Below are 22381 nucleotides of genomic sequence, written 5' to 3' on the forward strand. Positions count from 1 at the left end.
CCAAGGTTTGTGAAGAAAGTACATTCTTTCACTCCTGGGAGGGTTTGGCACCATTTAATCTTCCACCATTTTCCTCAGGTCTTGCCATTCTCTGTCACAAAGTTGCATGCACTTTAAAAAAAAGAAAGCATGCATATTGTAGGCGGACAATTGTATTGAAAGGGTCTGAATGAGGCTTGCATTCGTCAGCAATAATCTTTTATTTCTGCACAAGGGGAATAATGCTGAACAGTTGATATTAACAAAAACTGACTTTAAAAACCTTTAACAATTTTCTCTCTTGATGCACGCTGTTTACATTTCCCGTTTAAGCTAACACTTTTTAAAAAATTGCTTTCATAGTCCCACCCCACCCTATTCACTTTGCACACTATTCCTAGTAACCAGAATGTGTATACATCAACTATATGCAGAAAATCAGTGCAGCACAATTAACTTGCAAGACATGATTTTACCGTTACGGAGAACTCAAACTATCAAATATAGAAACTGAATCGGAGCCTGTCGCTTTACGCAAAGAAAAAAAAAAAGTTCAAATTCTGACATTTTTTTAAGTTTCAAAAACTTCCAATATTAAAGTATTTGTAGTAAAAATATGAATATCAACTATGATAAATTTAACACTGAGTACAGCAAGCATGAAACTATTAATAGAATTTCACACAAGATCAGCAAAAAACATGGGTTAATACTGCATGAGTAAACAGTGTCTTGACTAAAGCAAGAACATGAATTTAGCAACCACAGGAGTTCCTCAAATTTACCTTATAACTGGAGCCCTTGAATGGTCTATGTTCACCAGTGGAATAGACTCAAAGGATTCCTCCTTAGGGACAAACTATCTCGGGCCTGATTCTATGAACTATGCTTGCAGCATCTTCAACACTGTGTGTGAAAATGAAGGCAGCATTTATACATGTTGTCGACACTACAGAAAAGGGGCATTGCAACGTTCACTCTCACATAGCATGTTTATAAACTGCATCCTGTTCTCTTGCTGCGTGCCATTAGGTCTTACTGTTTCCAAAGTACCAAAAGCCTGAAACTGCATGCAGTAGCTCAAAGTAGTATGTACGACAAAAAACAAGCAATGCTTTCAATTCTATGCACCATGGTCATAAAAGAATAAACACTTATAGATTGTTAAAAACTACTAAAAATACTACTAAACAACTTATCTACAATAAACAATGTAAATGCACACATAAGATCTAAATCATTTCTAAGTGTGAATATTTATACATCTAGAATCATTCATGTCTCTCTGAAAAGAATAATGCCATGCACATCACTAATATTCAATACAAAATAAAGTTTATAAATACGAAGGCTGTTGCATTCTAGGTGTTAAGTCAGACGACAGTCTAAACAGAGATGGCTGAGGCGATTGTAATCACTATCGAAAGTTTCTCCTAAACAAATATTCTAGATTTTCTGTAACTAAAAGGGCAAACTGAAACAAAATCATTCACAGGTCAAACACAGGTGTCCTTAGGTAATGCTTACCTGTGTTACTGCAGCAGAACCTAAGGTGCAAGGTCTGGGGGACACTGCAAAGATTAAATATTCCACTGTTTGCCATCAGTAACAATTCAATCATTCATTTATTAATTCAACAGCCGCCAGTATTATCAATTCCGAAACAATGGCAAGTCAGATCAAATGGACATCTTAACTTTGTCTACACTTTCTGTAGCTCTTTAGGAAAGCCACTTCTTGAAATCTACATGTTGAAACAATGCATTGACAGCAACAGGATTTTAGTTCACTTCATCTACCATCTGGACTTCTAGTATTTTAAATAAAACGGAATCTGAGTGGGGATTGTTTTACAAATTATGTGGTAATATTTCAAGCAAACAGCAAATGAGCACATTTCCTGGGAGAAATTCCTGCCAAGCTGCACATGCTGCAATTCTAAAAATGTATACGCTTGCATTTGAGTTCAAAGTGGAATGGTCCAAAAGGGCATTCCTAAAAAAGGAACAGTGGTCTAGGAAAACAAACTGCAACGCTATTTTAGCCTTTTGGTTTTAACAACCTAAATACACACCCGTCACCAAATTATTAGAACATGATATAAAATCCAAAATTCCGACAGTTGTTACTTCCAATTTAAAGTGGCTCAGAGTGAGGCCACACTGAAAAACTGGAACACACCTTACTTTGATACTTACCTATACTGGCGATTCCACTTTTATGCAAATTTACTTTAACCAGCGTTTCTGCATTTTCAATCTCTCAAAACAATACATTGAAAGAGAAACAAAAATTGAATTTGGTAATATTCACAGATTTGTACTTACAGTGAAAATTCCCTTGAAGGTACAATTGACAGGTGATGTTCAGCAAAGGCTTCCTCACCCCTACAAACCTACACATCTAAACCGAATGCACTTCGACAGACAATAGCATTGCAAATCCATCTTTTCCGCGGCATTAAAGGTAAAATAGAAGCTAGCAAATGCAAGAAAACAACAGGTTTAAAGACACTAACGGAAAACACAAAGTACTTTTGCAAGGAAAATGTGTAAAACTATCAGAACATGTTTAACAATACCTGTGCTGCAGAAAAGCATCAAATCAACAGATATAAGGTCACAAGCAAAAATAAAAGTACCCTTTCGCTTACCGCTTTTCTAAACTTGCCTGTGAGGGGAAGAAGTTGTTCTCTCATTATCAACAGTACAGACTATCTCTTACCAGAAACTGAGCATCATCAGTATAATGAAAACACCAGAGTATTCAATAGCTAGCACATGTATTATATTCCTTGCAATACTACACCATTCTTGACGGTCACATTTCAGAATATCTAAAATCACCGATACGTCCAGACGAATAGACGAGGAAAATACAAAGCCGATAAATCAATCGAGATTTTTGTTAGTTTCTTTGCTTTTCAAAATAACATCTGAAGCACACATCCGAAGGTGAAACTACAGTGCCATGTAGAAAAACAAAAGCAAAACACTGCAAAATTCAGCCAGTGGACCCGGACCTGCCTAAAATTAAGCACTTAACCTCCAAGGACACTTGCATCTTACCCATTTTACCCACCTCACAATTACCCAACTTACCACACAGATTTCATTGTTTTATTGCAAAACACAAAACAGGATTAAAAAACCAAAAAAAAAAAAAAAAAAAAAACAACAGATGATTTACATGGAAATTATGACAGTTCATAAACATGAGCATTGATCAAATGAATGAAATACAGGTTCTGGAATGTCCAAGGCTATTCACTACACTAAAAACAAACCATTCTGTACAAGCAAAAACTGCCTTGGGAACTTGTGTGATCTGCTTTTGAACATTTTTTTTAACCAAAGAAATTAAGATCTTCATCAAGGCTTCTGCATCCAACATTTAACAAAGGTTTTTCGACAACGAGGCAAATACGCTATTGTCCACTTCACATTACTGGCCCTGTGCAGAAGAAATACATAAATACATATGAGGTACACAATAAGAACAAGAGTATAATTTAAGAAAAAAAAAATTACAAAGCCTGTCTGGGGAAAAGAAATGTTAGTGAGGTGTTGCACCTATCCCACTCAGCTACACCTGAAGAGGGAAAAGTTTAGCACAAAAACAAGTACTTGCCATTTCATACATTGAGGATTAAAACAAAGATTCTATCAGCAAAACTAACCAAAAACTAAGAAAGGGAGAACAGACTCTTCAGTCGGAGGATACCTGCTGGGGCTGCGGGGCTGGGGCGTGGGCGGGCACGCCTTGTGGGCTGCCCTGGCCATAGTAAGAAGCCTGCTGCCTGTAGTACTCTGCCCACGCTGCACTGTAGTCCGCTCCTCCCGTCTGGGGAGCAGCAGACGCCATGGTCTGAGGAGCGGCTTGACCTACGAAAGGTAAACGGAATCAGACCCAAGGTCAAGGGGATGGCTTGCGTGAGTGTTCCGCAGAACAGTTCGGCCCAGGTGGTTTGGTAGGTCTGAAACTGAAACTATACTGGGTGTCATTTTACAATACAGCAATAAACGAGGAAAGACCATTCTGCCATCTCACCGTAGTGCAGGTACTTAAGCTTTTAAGTTATGACATTTAGATAATGTTGTGGGATTTATTTTTACACATCTATCATTAATTTAATAGGTGGACTCTAATTTTAGGTGTAAATGTACTAATGCACAGTTGAAATGAAGTCCTAAATATGTAATCCTTATGAGTGATGCATTTCTGTTGCCTTTACAAAAAGCTGTTTTGTAATGGACAATTACTGTTGTTGCTGAGTATTTTGACATGTGGATTTCATGAGTTGTGGTCAGAATTCAGTGATCAGCAAATCACCTACTGTTAAGAAGATTGTTTACCCATCGTAAAAAATAATTTAAAAAAAAAACTGAAATTCTGGTAACATCCCCATTGCTTTTTATCAATCTCTGAACATGGCATCGCTTTTCCCATCATTCATTTTTAAATTTTTTTTTTTTTTACAATATTCCAATTACATTGACAGCTCCATTCTGCCGTACCTTGTTTTTTGTAGTACTCCTCCCATGCCTTTGTATAGTCCTGCGGCTGCTGCTGCTGTTGTCCTTGTTGTCCTGAAATAGCAAAATACCACCACGTTTTTCTCATTTTACATTACAGGCAGCTAAAACAAAACCATTTCAAACCTAATATTACATTACAGCCCTGTAATACAGTACATTTTACATGAGCACTATTTCATAGCCCTGAGGATTCACTCACACCATTACTGTTGCTCTCTCAATTAGACATAACTTCCAGATGTTGGCCGAAATGCACCGTGCTATGATATTATTTTGAACATTACAGAGCAATTATTCCTTTGTAAAAGGAACAACGGTAATTGCAATCCTGTAATGCCATGTCCAAAAAATTATGAAAAACATAAATAAGAAAAAGAAAACTGACAATGAATCAATCAAAATATGAAAAAAAAAAACCCATGGGTGACAGCCATGAGCTTTGTTAATGGTGCAGTATGCAAGTTTTTTAGCACACGTTTGATCTTTTGTCCTTCACATCCAGACAGATTACAATAAATTAAACGCTTTAAGAAAAAAATCTGGTCTCTCTGACTGCGCCAGGGTCTGAAAACAACAACTCTAAATTTCACCGTGCCTGAATCTTAACAACCAATCAGGACCGTTCTCTGCAAAGAGGCCAATCAGGAAAGCACTCTGCCTGTCAATCATGTTGTGCGTTCACAGTGCTGTGTGCAGATACCTCAGACATGGTTCTACAGCTAGCTAGCTGCCAAGAAAACAAAACAAGAATAGCAGAGAAAAATCTTCCAATTTGTTCCAAATTTAGCTCTCTCGTTTGTTTCTCCAAGCTTACATACTGCACCTTTAACAGTTAACAATGAACATTTATGAAATTCTGCTGCCAGGAACACACATCATAAAAAGTACTCTATTATGTCACAATTTGTCTACTCTATTCACAGATAAGTGCTACAGAAGGTACTCCTGTATTATTAGAAAGAGCTCAGCCCTCTGTCAATCAGTATGAAATCAAACTTCCTTGGTCAAAGTTCTCCCTAAAAATATATACCCATTTTCTTGTAATATTCTTCCCAGGCCTTAGTGTAATCTGCCTGTCCACTCTGACCAGGAGTCTGCGGGTCACCTGAGGAAAAAATGGTACAAGTGAAATAAGTGCCAGGCAACACCATTATATCTGCACAAATCTTGGAAAGTGAAACATCCTTCAATGAAAGCTAAACAAAATACTCCTGCAAAAATAAAATTTAAACCCATCCTTAAATAACATTCTTACAGGATTTCCCCTGGAATTTATATTTTCTATGATATAACTGAAACAGGAATGGGCCTTCCCCAAACTGTTGGGGAAGCACATAATGATACAGAATATAACTGTATATCATAGCATTCTGATTTGCCTTCACTGGAACTAAGGGGCCCAAGTCCAAACCATGAAAACCAGTCCCAGACCAAGGAGTGTCCAGATACTTTTGGTCATATAGAATGTATGTCTGGTGAATACTGAACACTCATTTGTTAAATTTGGCCAAGTTCTATGTGCAAAAGCCTTACTTTGCCCATTGACTTGAGTAGTGCCTGGTGCGGCACTGGCAGGGGCAATCGGGGGCTGAGGTTGCTGCTGGTACTGGGAGTAATATGCTGCCCAGGCAGCTGCATTGGCATCTGCAGCTGCTTTACCTGCATGGTGAAAACAGATGGTTCAATGGCATGCAACAGTGCTTTCACCTAGCCATCAGGAAAGAAAAAAAAATGCATCCAACTATTTATACACATAGTCTGATATTTTCTTTCCTCTTAATGCATGCATGCACTGGAAGGGAGCACTCACCAGGATCTGGCTGCCCTTGCTGCCAATGAGGGAAGCCATTGCCCCATCCTTGTGGCTGGTAGGGTGCAGGTGGACCACTACAAGGAGATTCCACGTTATGTCTACTGTCCATATGTTAAAAATGCAAAGTGTTAAGTTATTGTGCTCAAATTTAATTTGGGTACGTGAACATCTAATAAGGTGATGATTCAAAGAAGAAAATAAGTCTTTACACACCAAAAGATGCCTCTATTCTTTGATTCATTACTGTCCATATTTTGCCAGAGTGAGAAGGATGTAAAATATTGTCCAAGGAGAAATATACTTACTGAGGTCCAGGAGGACCGTGATTATAGGGTCCAGGGTTGTATGGGCCCATTGGTGGAGGTGGTCCAGGGGGACCTGGAGGTCCATGGGGAGGAAGACCACCATGAGGGCCTGGGGGCCCATGGGGACCGCCCATTGGAGTGACAGGACCCTGCAAATCAAAACATCTGCTTTAGCTTTATAAGGTCTTCTACATTAACTGTATAAAATTAATTTCAAACCCATTTACAACTCACAATACCCTCCTCAAAACAAGCTTGTTCCAACGACTTACTCCAATCTTTTCCTCCACCAGCTGTCTGGCATAGTCTATCTGCTGGTGCGACCCCTGGATGGTGAAGATCTTTATGCTGGGATCAGCGCCAGGAGGAAGATTCCTCTGGAGCTCGATTCTCGCACCCGTCTCCTGGCTAATGCTTTTAATGGTCTCACCACCTAACGAACATAAATATGTTACAGTACACTCTCCTAGATTACTGGATGATTGAATGTTCTGGAAGAGACACTTACCCTTCCCAATGATGAGGCCTGTCTTCATGGCAGGGACAGTGAAGGTGAACTCGGGCAGTCCTCCAGGTGGACCCATATTCCAGTTGCCTTGACCCCTTCCCCTTCCCCTGCCTCCTGGCCCCGGCGGTCCCCCCGACTGCACGCTCCTCAGAATATCCGCTATGATGTCAGCGGCGTGCTGAGCTCTGTCTGGTGGTCCCATGATTTGCGCTATCCTCTCAGGCGTGCTGCCATCATCTAGAAGAACTGGCAACTTAGGCTTGCAATCCTACTAACCTCAGTATAAATTTCTTTATCTGTGGTGGCTTCACCTATGAAAATTTGATGGCTTAACTTTCTGTGATCTGTTAGTGGTATACAAGTAAATACGAGCTGAGCACACACCTGGCTTAAACTGAATCCTTACACCGGTATCATTTTGGATCTTCTTGATCATTTCCCCATTCCGTCCAATCACTATTCCAACAGCAAATCTTGGGACAGGTACCTGAGGAGAAAGAGAAAATAAGTGTTTTTTTTATCCATTGAATTTAACATCTTTAGCCTGTACGTTTTTTTTTTAATGCCCAATATGCAGACCAACATGTTCTTGCTCATTGCTACATCTTCCTCTGTCAATGTGGCAGACCATAAAAACTCACCAAAACATCATTTTCCTCGGAGGGTAACGAGACTTGTCTACCTGATCAGATGCACTAGGGAAATTGACGGACTTCGCTGCGCGTGCCAACAAGCACCTTGCCTGATCAACAAGACTGAGTTGGCCAGCTACCGTCCAAAGGATAAAATGAGGGCAAGTGTGTGACCATGCACATGAGTAGGGCCATTATTGGAAAGGGTGAGAATGAAAAAGTCGAGGCAGTGAGTGAATTCCCTGACCATAGATTTTGCAAGACTGATTCCAGACTATGGGGCTCCAAATGAGCAGAACAAGATGCACCAATCAAGCAGTCCTGAACCAAACTTTACTTCCCACAAAAATTACAAAACAGCAACTGTCAAAAATAAATAGCACAAACGATAAGGATTAATAATTCAGAGTTCCATTTGGATACGTATAACCTATTCCTCAGCCACCAATGTTTATCACTTACATCTAAGCTGTCACCGTCACCTCCCATTCTTGATCCGTACTCGTTTCTCTGTTCCCGGAATCCTTGATCACGGATGAGTTCCATTACCATGTCTTTAGCTTGCTGTAGAGAATTAACAGAAATGAATATCTGAATGCACTTTCACAGATACATTTGTATGACACTGCGGTTTGGTGCCAACCTGAACTTTAAAAGGCTCTCCAGTAATCCTCAGAGGTTTGTCTGCACCAGTGTTTTGTGTTCCATCCTGAATCATCACCATTTTCACTCCAGCGCGGTCCTGTTTTTGAAATAAGCAGCAAATGTTTAAGCTTCATACTCCATATTGATATCCTAAATAGACAATACAGTCTATCCCAGGGCTGTCCAAACCTGTTCCTGTTGAAGTCCTGTAGACTCCAATCCTAACAAAGCACACCTCATTCAACAGAAACAGATCTCATTGAGATGCTATTTAGTAGAATAAGATGTGTCAAATTAGGGTTGGAATGAAAACCTAAAGAATGGTAGATCTTCAAGAACTCCAGGAACAGGGTTGGGCAGCCCGGGTCTATGTAATTTCTCACCTGTAGTTGTTTAATGGTTTCTCCTCCTTTTCCAATGACCAGGCCAGCTTTAGAAGCAGGAACGAGAATCTCCTGAACGGACATTCCTGGTCCATCCGAGTGGTGGAACATCGGTGTAGGCCGGCCTTTCTCCACAACCTCGGTTAGCAATCTTTTTGCAGTCCTGTGAGTGACAGTGAATGGATATGCATGTGATAAACAATTCATCAGGACATCTAAACTAAAATGAATATATCCAATATAGATTTCAAAAAGGTGTTGATTTACGATTAAAATATATCAAATAAGCATGAGAACAATTTACATACTGAATTGAGTCAGGAGATCCTGTTAATGTCACAGACCTCTCCGGCATGCCACCGCTGTCTGTAAACAGGGAATGAAAAGTTGAAAGGTTGCAAGGTTTACACACAGTGGAAGGCAATAATACCAAGATTATTATTATCAATCTAATATCAAGATGGCTTTGTCTGCATGACATGTTACTAATCGGTTTATTATGATCTTGATAAATAAGTCAAATCAATCAAATCAATTTTATTTGTATAGTGCTTTTTTGTATAGTTTCACAAAAACAAAAGACAGAGTAAAAAGAGCAAAAACAGCCAGAATAAGTGCTAAAAGTGAGTGAACATGGGCATTTGTGTGTCCCTAAATCGACACATATTTACAAGCCAAAGAGCAAATTCTTACCTGGAGCAATTTGAATTTTACATCCCGACTCCTGCTGCATTCGAGATATCTGTTCTCCACCCCGTCCGATAACTAAAAAAAACAGCAGATGCTTTCATAAAACAAAAGAAATGTGCTGAACACCTTCACCAGAACAGGCCAGCAGTGCATCAACTTACTAAATCCAACCATCCCGTCGGGAACTTTGAATTCCTCAGAAGTAGATCTAAAAGACAAGAAACACATTAAAATCATTTCAAAGAACATTTACTTTTATTAGCATATGATGCAATGCTGAATTTTATGACCTAAATCACCTACTGTGCAATGAATTTAAGTGACGTGGAAAATCGTTAACTGAAGTATGCAATACATGTATACTGTACGCATCTACATCACTTCCCTTAGTAAAGGACAAAAAGAAGTTATAGTGCAGTACATCCAATGCGCACTCTGCTTTACCTTGGGGGGGCACTCATGCCACTCATTCCACCCATTCCTCCCATCATTGAAGCAAAAGCTGAAACAGATCAATAACAGGTACGGCATTACGGTCACCCAAATTTCAGATGGAAGTCACAGTCATTAAAAATGACCTGATTTTTAAAATCTACTAAGGTTATAGGAAAACTCCAGACTAAAATTTTGACATTGTTATAATTTTGCATATCGGTAAAGTAAAATGCACCGAGGACCCATTTTCCTGTTCTGTAAAGCATTTCACTCTTCCGCAGATAAATTTCGGGTTTGAAGACGATGTGACTTCATGCAGTGATATTGGTACGGCAGAAACAGAGTAGATTAATGTTCAACTTGGTATAGCACCAACTATATGTACCATATATTCACTTCAGCCCCTTAGGGAGTCAGAGGTTTTGCCTTGTATCCCCACTAATCGACTTTCTGCAATACTTCTAAGGAGAGAAATCTATCATTTATCAAGAGGACATACCGATTTTTGCTGTACTAGCAGTCCAGAATGCAACAGCTTGATCGGTGCACCCCTAACATACAGTATTTCCAAACTTACATTTTGGTGAAACTAGGTAAACTCAACAATGCACTTACAATCATTCTGCGCTGCAATTTTCTTTGTTTCTGGTTGATCTAAAATGGAAAACAGAAAGCCAGTTACATATGGCACCGTTCTAGGGCAGAAATCTCATCTTTTCATTAACCAACATATTGACATAATATGATCCGCTGTGATTGTAAGAGATTAAGCATATTAAGCAATAAATTAAGCAAACTTAAGTAGAGAAATGAAATGATGCCCCAAGTACAAGATACATTTTCTATATCATATGAGCACAAATGCACTCAACCTACATTTAAGGCTGGTTCTTTCAAGGACAAGATATTTAACTGTCGAAACAAAACCTGTGTCACGGAAATGGGCTCACAATGGCAGAAAATATGATGCTTGTGTATACAGAATTTTGCCCCAACATCCACTGATTTTTATTAGATAAGTGACTACTTTGCTGAACAAATCAAAAGTAAAATGAACTATACAGCATAAGAATCTCTAACAGCATATAAAACCAGACTAGCTGCTGATTTTGACAGCCAATCACGGATGTGAGAATGTGCAGTTCCGTAATTACACTGCAGAGAGGTCATTCAAGTATCCAAATAGTCAGTGTGTGCCTGCCTGTGAGCCCGTTATCAATAAATAAAAATTTCCTGCCTGGGAAAGGAGAAATCAAGCCCTCCCAGTGTGTTCTACAGTTCAGACTTTCCCGAGAGTCATCATCTACACATGAATAAAAACAATACAGTCACACACATGAACCACACTAAATACAAAATTTAAATATCAATTAGGCTAGTTCTGCATCATTGCTTCAAATACTATAGAAATAATCATTCAAATTAAATGTGTCTCTAGCCATTAGCTACTCCTTTTCTATGTGTACTGAATCTGACTCCAACGCTATCCTTGAGAATCTGAAGCTTTGTGTACTCCACCCTCTGTCAGTAGAGGGCCTGCTTGAGTGTACCAGTATGGAGTTTGAAACAAAAAGCTGTATTTGCCTGCATAGTATGACACATTTTTTTTTTTTTTTTTAAATAATGATAAAACCATAAATTTCTTAAGGCCCGAAGAGACTAACGACTGCAGTGACCCTGTGGATATAGGCTACCTAACCTGGTTAACATGACTGTCCCATGATGCTGTGGATATACCCAAGATGGCAAACATTAATAAAAGAGGATAATACAGTTATTATTAATGTAACAGATGCATAAGAAATTCTGAAAAATATAACAGTCAAGTTTTTTTGTATAAAGCCCCTCTAACACATTTAAGGTCAATCAAGAACAATCCGCCACTCTGGTCATCACATCACCTCCATCTCTCAATTTAGAAGGGCAATAGCCTTGGGTATGATGTATAGCTGCAAGTCATGACTCTGGGGTAGCTGGAGACCAGAGGCAAGTATCTGGAATTTAGAGTTGAGGGGTGAGTTCAGACAAGATTGCTGTAAATTAATCATTTCATATTTTCAGTTTGAATTCAGCCTTATCCTTAATGCTCCATCTTTGCAGTCAGACATGAATTGTTATTTTACCAGCCTCCATCCCCCACCCCAAAGTTACAGAGAAAAAAAAAGAAATTTAACTGCTGAAAGTATTTTAAATGACTTCAAATTAACTGAAATACTAATTTCATTTTAAGGTATCTAGTTTCAAACATTTGATATTTGAACGCTGCAATCCCAGAATTTTAACAAGCTGTTAATTTTTCTTAATTAGGTGCTTTTCATGTTTTAGACCTGGGGTCCCCAGTCTCATCCAGAAAGGGCCAGTGTGGGTGCCCACCTGATCCTGATTCTACTAATCAAGGTGCTTAGCAATGACTCTAGTGATTGATTAGTAGAATCAGGTGTGTGCACCCACACTGGCCCTTTCTGGAACCCCAGCTCTAAAACATGAAAAGCACCTAATTAAGAAAAATTAACAGCTTGTTAAAATTCTGGGATTGCTGTTGAGGTTGAAATAAAAACCAGGATATACAGGGGTCCCCCAGGACCGAGTTTGAGAACCACTGCCCTACACCACTAAGCAACGATCTTTTTAGAACCTCAACTGGGTTACCTAATATTCAAATTCAGTTCGGTTTTAAGTCAAAATGGTCTCAATACGTTTATCATCACGGATAGACGGCTATAGGAAACTACTGAATTATATTCAAAACAGAGGCTAAGCCACAAACGTAGTCAAACTATAACTAGACTCGCAACTCATATCGTCATTCATGGACATCAAGTTGGCGTGTTCTTACTAATTTCCACTTTATTTATCGAGTCAGACTGATGCGCATTAATTTACAACAGTGATAACTTTTGCAGGCTCTTTCATAACCGGGCGTACATGGAAAATAACGCACAGTTATACAGTATGTCCCAGTTCATCAGAATTGAGTATTCACCCAAGCCGTTGTATGTTGGTTTTGTGGGAGCGCAACATTTTGAGTTGACAATAAAATATCTGTCACGTCTAACACTGACGGTGTTTATCGACACAATAGGTTAAGCATTAAAACTTCAATTTGATGGAAGAACTTGGGTACTGATGTGCGTAGTTATGCATGCATTCAACCCGGCCAATACGCGTTCTAAAGACAGATTCTTCCCTACGCCAGGAATCGACTTGAAATCGAGCACATTGTGCGATCACTCGATCAGTGAAATAATTGAACTCGTAATCTTTAACACATTCATACATACGCGTGCAATGGTCCAGCTACTACAGTGCATGTTGTAGCTATTCCAAACACCCACCTGCATCTTCCAGCGGTCTTTTCTGGCCTCCATATCCGAAATCATTGGTCGGTGGAGGGGGGGCGCCGACGCTATCACCCCCTATTTTCGCAGCAATCTGTAAAAGGTTGGATGACCTGCAGTGTTACTTTAATAACTATGTCTTTAAATTCGGTTCTTTCCAACAAGTGTAGGTGGGATCTGCCACTCCGATAGGTAACAATAAATTAACGGTAACGACAGGAAATGTATTCTTCATTTTGCTTTGGTAGTCGTTTTTGTTGCGACAAGGCAATGCACTACTCGTTTTTATTTTATATTTTACTTAGCTTAAGTCTCGTTCTTCTGATAGTAATTTACAAGCTACTTTTCCAACAGCTAACTGGGTTACATGGTCAAGTCAATTATCATTTTAAAAATCACCTTGATTGTTGCAAACCATGATAACCGTAGATACCCATAGCTACAGCTAAGCGCCTATTCAATAAAGCAAAACCCATTCATTTTAGAGCTAACATTAATTTGCTAGGCAATACACCTAGCTGCTACAGTGGTAATAACAGCAGCCTGCACACTCAATAATCTAAATATAAAGCGTTTACTGGCGCTGGCTAGCTATAAATTAGTGAAGTTTAAACTATCGTTAAGCGGCGAGATCCTTTGTTGACTCACAGTCTTAGCGGCCTAACGTCAGCTTACCCAGGGCCTACACTTAGCTAGGCTAACGTTAGCTGTCTTGCTAAGACAGAGTAAGACTCGGATGGTTTTGTTTTGGCTTCGCTTCCAATACAACAAGCAAGGAAACTTACTTGTCTAGCCCGTTGAAGAGCATCTTTAAACGCGTCGTTCATTCCACCACCTGAATTAGACGACGGAGGAGCCACGCTGGAATAGTCAGCCATAGTGTACACTGCACTTCGAGACAGCAAGCTAACCGGCTTATCCTCTAGCGAGAAGATGGCCGCTGGGTTCGCTTGGTTCACAGACACGAGCTAGTTTCTCAGCGAAAATGCGTAGTTTTTCGTGATTGGTCACTATGATTCACTTCCGGCATGTCTACCAATCAAAGAAGAGAGAACCGTATGCAATGAGAAAAACAACACTATTGACTACTGCATTGGGGAAGTTCGTTCACTCTTTGAGTTCTGTGTGTTTGTCCTGAATTTTCTGCCTATATCCGTACGGTATCGACAAATATCATACAACTTCTTTAAAAGACCGAGGGGGGTCAGGAGAGCATTAATGAGGTCGGGCACTGATGTTGGAAGATAAGGCCTGGCTCGCAGTTAGCGTTCCAATTCAACCCGAAGGTGTTCAATGGGGTTGAGGTCAGGGCTCTGTGCAGGACAGTCAAGCTCCTCCACACCAAACTCGGCAAACTATTTAACATAACATGACATAATGACGATAACAGACCATTCAGCCCAAAAATGCTCACCATTTTCCTGAATAAATGGAACCCAGTGCTCTTATTACTTACAGACTAGGTAGACCTAGTATCTAACACCGTATCAAGCCTGGTCTTGAAAATTCCCAGAGTTTCTGCCTCTACTATGTGACCTGGCAGGCTATTCCACACATTGATCACTCTCTTACTCTTAATGTCTGTACCAAATTTATCTTTAAACCTTTATGGACCTTGCTTTGAAAGCGTCTTCACCAAACTGTTGCCACAAAGTTGGAACAGAATGTCATTGTATGCTGTAGCATTGCAATTTCACTTGAACTGAGGGGCCTAGCCCAAACCATGAAAAACTGCCCCAGACCATTATTCCTCCTCCACCAAAAACTGTAGGAATTTGGAATTATGCAATGGCAAAATCCATCAAAATGGCCACTCAAATCCTATATATGCCACTATTTAAATTTCAATAAAATAATATAGACAAACTGTTTTCAGCAAACTTCATGCCATCCCTGTAGACCACCTTTCCCACATATGCATGAAATGGATTCCATGGCTTTTTCCCACGGCATGCAGGAACTGCCGCTGTGGGCTACGCATGGCAAATTGTGGTCACTCAGTCACGGACAACCTGAATTGTGGTCACTCACTCACTCACTCACTCACAGAGTGGGACATTTTGTGGGCGCATGCGCAGGTGGTGCCAGCTAAAATGTGTCTGCGGAAGTGAGTTGTGCCATGGGTCTGGAAGATTCCGTGCTTGTTACCATAGGAATTTGTAATTATGGGATGGCAAAATCCTCCAAAATGGCAATTCAGTTCTATAGATGGTGCTTATTAAAAATTAAGTAAAATAATTAAATCATACTGTTTTCTGTGAAGTCCCATACATTCTGGAAAAAGACCTTCCCAGGTATTTATGTGATAGATTCCATGCATTTTTACTATAGGAATTTGAAATTATGGGATGGCAAAATTATCCAAAATGGCCATTCAATCCTATACATGGGTCATTTTAAAATTCAATAAAATATAAACAAACTGTTTTCAACAAATTCCATGAGTCTCTTGAAAACCACCTTCCCAGGTATTCATACAATGGATTTTGTGCGTTTTTACTGTAGCAATTTGGAATTATTAGACGGCAAAGATGTCCAAAATAGCCATTCAATTCTATGCATGCCACTTTTTAAAATTCAATAAAATAATAAATCAAACTGTTTTCTGCATGCTCCACTACATTCTTGGAGAAGACCTTCCCAACTAATTCAGAAATCCTGCAGAATCCTTACTCAGAAAGATTTAAACATCGTAAACGTATAGTTCTGTACCCTGTCTGGGACGTCGTATGCTGAGTCATTTTCTTAAACTGTTGGTGCTTGGATGTAGCCTAGTCTATACCATTTAGTGCTGCGGAATTTTTCAGTGGCTCTTGCTGCATTTGTGTTAATGTGCACTAAATGTTTATTACAGCAGATGGCACTGCTAAAATTATGCCAAGTCTACGGATATTTTTTTCAATTTTGTCTTTTTAATTTCATTCGTCATGTTACATCGTATAGGGGTCGGGCAAGCTATTGCACAGTTGCCGTATTTTATTATATCTTTCGTCTGTGTTTCGTTTGAGTTTGTCAAGTTTGGGAAGTTTTTCAGGCACAAGCTTGCATCCAGCATCTGTCGGAAGGCGTGGAATCGTCTGTTCTACTGAGGAGGTCCTTCCTTCCAGGTCCTTTGCCAGGCTGTGATAGTATTATTATTATTAATAATTACATTTATATAGCACTTTTCCAAATGCTCAAAGTGCTTTACAGTGAAGGGGAACTCACCTCACCCACCACCAATGTGTAGCACCCACCTGGGTGATGCACGGCAGCCATTTTGCGCCAGAATGCTCACCACACATTAGCAAAGATGGAGAGGGAGAGAACATTTATTTAGCCAATTAAATCTGGGGATGATTTTTAGTGGCAAGTTTTTTGCGAGAGCCAGATCTGGGATTTGGCCAGGACACTGGGGAACCCCCTACTCTTAGCGATAAGTGTCATGGGATCTTTAATGACCACAGAGAGTCAGGACCTCGGTTTAACGTTTCATCCGAAAGCCGGCATCTCCTACAGCACAGTGTCCCCATCACTGCACTGGGGCATTGGGGTTTATTTGTACCAGAGAGAAGATTGCCCCCTACTGGCCCACCAACACCACTTCCAGCAGCAACTCAGTATTCCCTGGTGGTCTCCCATCCAAGTACTAACCAAGCCCAGACCTGCTTAGCTTCAGCCATTTGGCAGGAGCAGAGTGCATGAAGGTATGGCTGCTGGCTAAAGTTACATCATTAAAAAAAATAATATGTTGACCTCTTGTCATGATCAGGTGAAAAATTTACATGTTCTGCAGCGTGTGAATTATGAAATAAATATAGAAGCCCTCCACTGCCACACACATAAAAAGGGTAGCCTATTTCATTGCAAATTATATGTAGGTCCTAGGTTAAATTAAGATCACATGTGGCATGTTATGGCCAATTCTGTCAATAAACAAAAAATTGGCAAAATGAGACACAAAGCGCCAGTGTCCGAGCTGCTTGACCTGTAGCCTATATGGGAAATGACGTGCTTCAGCGCTTAGCTTCCAGAAAGAGCTCATGAATTCTTGTGAGCACAAGCACAGGGGGGGCGATGCCTATTTAAAGAGGGACGGGGATCGGACAACAACGTTGAAGTGTTTAGTAACCGACTTAAAATATACATAATCAGGCGTTATATTGCTATCTTTGTTTAAACGAGCAGTGTTTTGTTGTAACGAGTTTGCTGTGAGCGCCTGGCAAGCGTATTTTCCTCCGTGAATGATTCTCGGACGCATACAGTAAAATGGGAAAGGATTATTACAGAATATTGGGGATTCAAAAGGGGGCGACGGACGAGGACATTAAAAAGGCTTATAGAAAACAGGCACTGAAATGGCACCCTGATAAAAACAAGGCAGCCAACGCAGAAGAGAAATTCAAGGAAATCGCCGAGGCATACGACGTTCTCAGCGACTCTAAAAAGAGGGACATATATGACCAATTTGGAGAAGAAGGTAGCTGTTTTTTTCCGTTGACCTTTAAATATACGAAAGTGCAATACTCATGCATGTTACTGTTACATGCTGTTTTAGAAGCGAATTATACGCTAATCTAAATGTAATGTAAATAATGTTATTGCTCAGTAGCCTACAATAACATAAATCCACATTGACCACACTGGCACGTCCACACTGATGCACAAATACGGTTACATATCTTGAAATAGCTACACATCTTAAATCAGAAGATAGCAAACCGCTCCCAAATTAGAAAGGCTAATATTAGTTTTGGCAAAGCTCCTGATAACTAAACTTATTTACATGTGGATATCATGGTATTGCGTTTCATCGCTTCCCATTTCTTTCGTCATATTGGGACTGCCTGCTGTCGTTCAGCTATTTGTGTTGGTGTGGACACCATGCCCAGACTGGCATACATTATCGTCGTATCATTACATATGTAGGATTATTTTAAAATTTGTCCTGGATCTCACGATACTTTTCTGATTACTCTTAATCTAGTGAAATGGAAAAAAATAACAATTGGTCATTGTTACATAGGATGAAGGGACACATGATTTTGTAGCAGCAGGCACTGGAAGCTATATGATTGGTTGAAGCGTACATCTGTCACGTCACCTCTTCCTCCACATACTAGCGCATCCCACTGAAAAAGGAAATGCTTCTCTCCTTTTTTTCCATATACTTTTCAATGGAACCAATTTACAACCAGGATTTAATTAATTAAAACGCCTACTGTCTTCAGTTGTAGTGGTGCAAAGTAGCTAACACTCTCACATTAACTTTGCTCTCACCAGTCAAAGTGTCATGTAACACCCATTTGCATTAACACCTTAACATTATCTATCCATCCATCCATCCATTATCTGTACCTGCATATCCTGAGCAGGGTCGTGGGGAGTGTTGGAGGCTATCCCAGCATGCATTGGGCGAGAGGCAGGAATACACCCTGGACAGGCTGCCAATCTATCGCAGACCTTAATGTTATGCTTTTTACCAACATGTGTCATAAATCATAAAATAATCAGTAGTGAAACATTATTGTCAACAACATATGGTAATCTATGCTCAGTAACTCCTTATAAAACATATTCAGTAACACTAACACCCCAATGGCACCCTTATAAATGCAAAGACACTCAGTGAAATGAACACTAACATTACTGTAAACAATGTTAATCATTACAGTAAACAATTCATGCTATTAAATACACTCAGTGCAGTTGAGGTCCTGCTGCATACTTGCTTTTGCTGTTATTGTTCCATCACTACCATATTAGATATTTGTTGTGAACTGCTGAGTGCATGAACTGCTTTCCTTCTTTTTCAGGTCTTAAAGGTGGTTCAGGAGGTGGAGGGCACACTGACGGACAAGGGGGCAGTTATACCTACACATTCCACGGAGACCCACATGCTACCTTTGCCGCCTTCTTTGGGGGCTCAAACCCCTTTGAGATGTTCTTTGGCCGAAAGGCAGCCAATGGACGGGATGAGGAGGACATGGACATGGAAGGGGACCCCTTCGGCTCCTTCACCAGCTTCAACCTTAACAGCTTCCCGCGAGAACGCCACATGGGGGTGGGGCAGCAACTTCAACGCAAACAGGACCCAGCCATCCATCACGAACTGCGGGTCTCCCTGGAGGAGATCTTCCATGGCTGCACGAAGAGGATGAAGATTTCCCGGAAGCGGCTAAACCCGGATGGGCGGACCACGCGCATGGAGGACAAGATCCTCACCATCGAGATCAAGCGGGGCTGGAAGGAGGGCACCAAGATCACCTTCCCACGCGAGGGTGACGAATCTCCCAACAACATCCCTGCTGACATTGTTTTTGTCATTAAGGACAAGCCCCATGCAAACTTCCGGAGAGAAGGATCTAACATTGTGTACCCTGTTCGGATCAGTCTACGACAGGTGAGTGGTGACTCAATCCACTTGGACACATAGCTTACCATTGTTGGTAGAATGTTCCGATCTACATGGGGCATTACCTAAGCACTGTTATTAATGAAGAGCAACAGTCATTACCCAGGGTGGTATTGTTGTTACTTAATTTTAAAATGAAGTTGTGAAATGTCATGTAAATGTACTATTCACATGTGACTATAAACCTTAATGTAGGATGATTTACATTTGCCATTCTTATGTTTGTGATTTTGGGACAGTGAACAATACAAAGAGAATATAGATAATACCAGTACATTAAACTAAGAAAAATAAATAATTTAATGATATGTTCTGACAATAGAGCAGGGCATTAAAAAATGATGGATGTCTATCTGCTAATTAAATTATTTTCAATAGTACATATAATTAGATTAATTTCATACAATAGTCTATTTTGAAATGAAGTCAGTCTGAAGTTTGTGAGCATAGGGAGGGAGTAAACCCAGGTCTCATGCTTACCTGACCATGGCATACAAACCTTTCTCCAGATTTGTATCTACACACATCTGTAGTGGATGTCTTGCACATTACCTAGATAAGTGGTTAATGAGAGATTTATTGAGAGTGCATTTACACCCGTCCCGTTCCTTTACAAAGTAAGAATTAGAATGGAAATTTTATAAGGTTAACAAACGTCTTGACAAATAGTCCAAAAAAAGTCTTTCAGTGTAAAAAAACTGGCGAATTCGCTGCAGTTTGGTGGTATGGTGTGCCTTAAAGGACATTAACTTAAGCAATTTAAATGTTAGTTGTTCTTTGGCACTCTGTCCCATGGCCAAAATGCAATTAAGAGCTGCAGTATTTGTTTGAACTCATGTGTATGATGAACTTGAGAGATTTAACAAAAGTTTTTACCAGATAGCCACATAAACATGTGAAGTGATACATATAAACAAGATAGCAGAGATTCATCATGTAAGCCTTACCAGAAGTTTACTGCTCCTGTAGCTTCCTTACTTGGGAGGATCTTCAGAAAGTGTATCTATTCACTGCTTTCATTTCAGTGTTGTAGTAAATGCAGACATGTACCAACTGTGATGGGATAAGACTGAACTTTACTCTTTTTATACATTTTAAGGAATGTTGTGTCACACCACATTACTTTGTATTTTATATATGTTTTATAGTTTGACTTGAAATCCAAAGCCAGCAGTAAAACTGATGATACATATGTTTCATATGTATTGTAAGGAGGAGATATGTAAGATAACATTTGTCACATTGCTAATGCAGTGCTTTATGTTCTTCTCATTGCAGTCTTTGTGTGGATGTTCAGTCACTGTGTCGACAATAGATGGGAAAACATGTAACGTGAAGATCACAGACGTCATCAAACCAGGAACGCGTAGAATCATTGCTGGACAAGGACTTCCTTTCCCTAAAAACCCCGACCAGAGAGGAGACCTGGTCGTGGAGTTTGACGTGAACTTTCCAGACAGTCTTCCATCAAATGCAAAGGAGGTGCTGAAACGGCACTTGCCTGCCTCTTAGAAACATGGACTGAACAGAATTTTGGTGCCATGATAGCAGGCCTCTCCCTATACATGGACAATGGCAATCTTACAGATCCCATCCATCCATCTATCCATTATCTAACCCACTTACTCCTCGTCAGGGTTGCAGGCGTACAGATCCCTCAGAAAGACTGTGCCATTTATATTAATGGATATATTTTGCCGATTTTTTTGTTTATTATAAATTACCTTGCATGCTGTAAAGTTAATACATTATGTGTAAAAGTTTTTGTCTGAAAGCAAACTTCATGTGACTTATTTCTCAAATCTACTGGTAATTGGAGAAAAAGTCATATTCAGTCAAAATGTAGTAACAATCTGTATGGTGCTGTTTAAAAAAAAAAATTTGTTTAAGTTTTATTTATTTTTTATTTGGTAATTGGTCAATGTAATTAGTCCCCATAACAAAGCACTTCAAATTTGAATTATTGACCAAGAGAGACATGTAAAACAAATTCAAATATTATGGAAACAATCCTAGTATGGAGCCAAAAGGCTTTCAATGACATTCTTATTCTGCAAAAATGTAAAGGTTTTTAATTTGGCATATTAAGAGTTTATGTGTTCATTAAACTCCAGATAAATGGTTTAAACTGCATACATTTAAACAAAAACACTGATTTAACTTTACATTAAACCATAAATTTAATTTTCTATCCTACTCATGATAAATAAATGTTCAAAGAATTTTCAGACCTGGTGGTGTAAGGGTAAGTTCTAGCAGAATTATAATTCTAATTTTCTGATAGAGTTCAATATGTTTTTTTCCACAATGGGACACCACTGCTGTCATTGTGAAATAACTAATTTTCTAAGCCTATTATTTCAAAAGAAAATATATTTTAACACACCCATTGAACTGTCTCTGAAGTTTCCCAGAAGTTCATCTTTAAGTTTTAGAAAAAAGTGTACACCTGCCTAATGCATAGTTTAGTTATGATGATATTTCATTATTATGTTATAGTGAAAGTGATAAAATATTGAGAATGTAAGGAACTTTTGTTAGTAAGAGTGGGTGCTTTTGAATGTATGTGTGTCATCTAAAGCTGGATGGAGGCTACTACACTCTAATCTGCAGCAATTTTACCGTTTGATTAAAAAAGCTGCTCTCCTTTTACAAAATACGCTTTATGAATATACTTTCTTTTTTCCTTTTTATACCAGATATGGTTTGTTTTACTCCAGT

The 22381-nt window shown here is 39.5% G+C and overlaps 3 protein-coding genes across 5 annotated transcripts in view; 2 read left to right on the forward strand and 1 right to left on the reverse strand.

Annotated features, from left to right (window-relative positions):
* Nucleotides 1–22381, forward strand: part of LOC135252455 (adenylate kinase isoenzyme 5-like) — an 84555-nt gene that overhangs the window by 50136 nt on the left and 12038 nt on the right. The window lies entirely within an intron of this gene.
* LOC135252454 (far upstream element-binding protein 1-like) lies at nt 182–14232 on the reverse strand. 3 transcript variants are annotated; one of them, XR_010329414.1, is made up of 22 exons: nt 14052–14232; nt 13264–13360; nt 11166–11231; nt 10544–10582; nt 9938–9995; nt 9655–9701; nt 9497–9568; nt 9112–9169; nt 8804–8966; nt 8419–8517; nt 8238–8339; nt 7528–7630; nt 7144–7380; nt 6908–7068; nt 6636–6784; nt 6328–6404; nt 6051–6176; nt 5548–5622; nt 4497–4568; nt 3703–3863; nt 1507–3432; nt 182–885 (listed from the first exon to the last, which is right to left on the reverse strand). XR_010329414.1 is itself a non-coding variant. In XM_064330519.1 (21 exons), the coding sequence occupies exons 1-21, from the start codon at nt 14142–14144 to the stop codon at nt 3424–3426; spliced, it is 2064 nt and encodes a 687-aa protein (XP_064186589.1). In that variant the 5' UTR covers nt 14145–14232; the 3' UTR covers nt 182–3423. The 3 variants fall into 3 exon arrangements, 2 of the variants coding, with proteins under 2 accessions (XP_064186589.1, XP_064186590.1); XM_064330519.1 differs by having other exon boundaries at nt 182–3432; XM_064330520.1 differs by lacking the exon at nt 11166–11231 and having other exon boundaries at nt 182–3432; nt 14052–14231.
* On the forward strand, nt 17283–22317 carry LOC135252456 (dnaJ homolog subfamily B member 4-like). Its single transcript, XM_064330522.1, has 3 exons — nt 17283–17725; nt 19062–19648; nt 20939–22317. The coding sequence occupies exons 1-3, from the start codon at nt 17515–17517 to the stop codon at nt 21170–21172; spliced, it is 1032 nt and encodes a 343-aa protein (XP_064186592.1). The 5' UTR covers nt 17283–17514; the 3' UTR covers nt 21173–22317.

Source organism: Anguilla rostrata, chromosome 4 (assembly GCF_018555375.3).
Source record: "Anguilla rostrata isolate EN2019 chromosome 4, ASM1855537v3, whole genome shotgun sequence".
Lineage (NCBI taxonomy): Eukaryota > Metazoa > Chordata > Actinopteri > Anguilliformes > Anguillidae > Anguilla > Anguilla rostrata.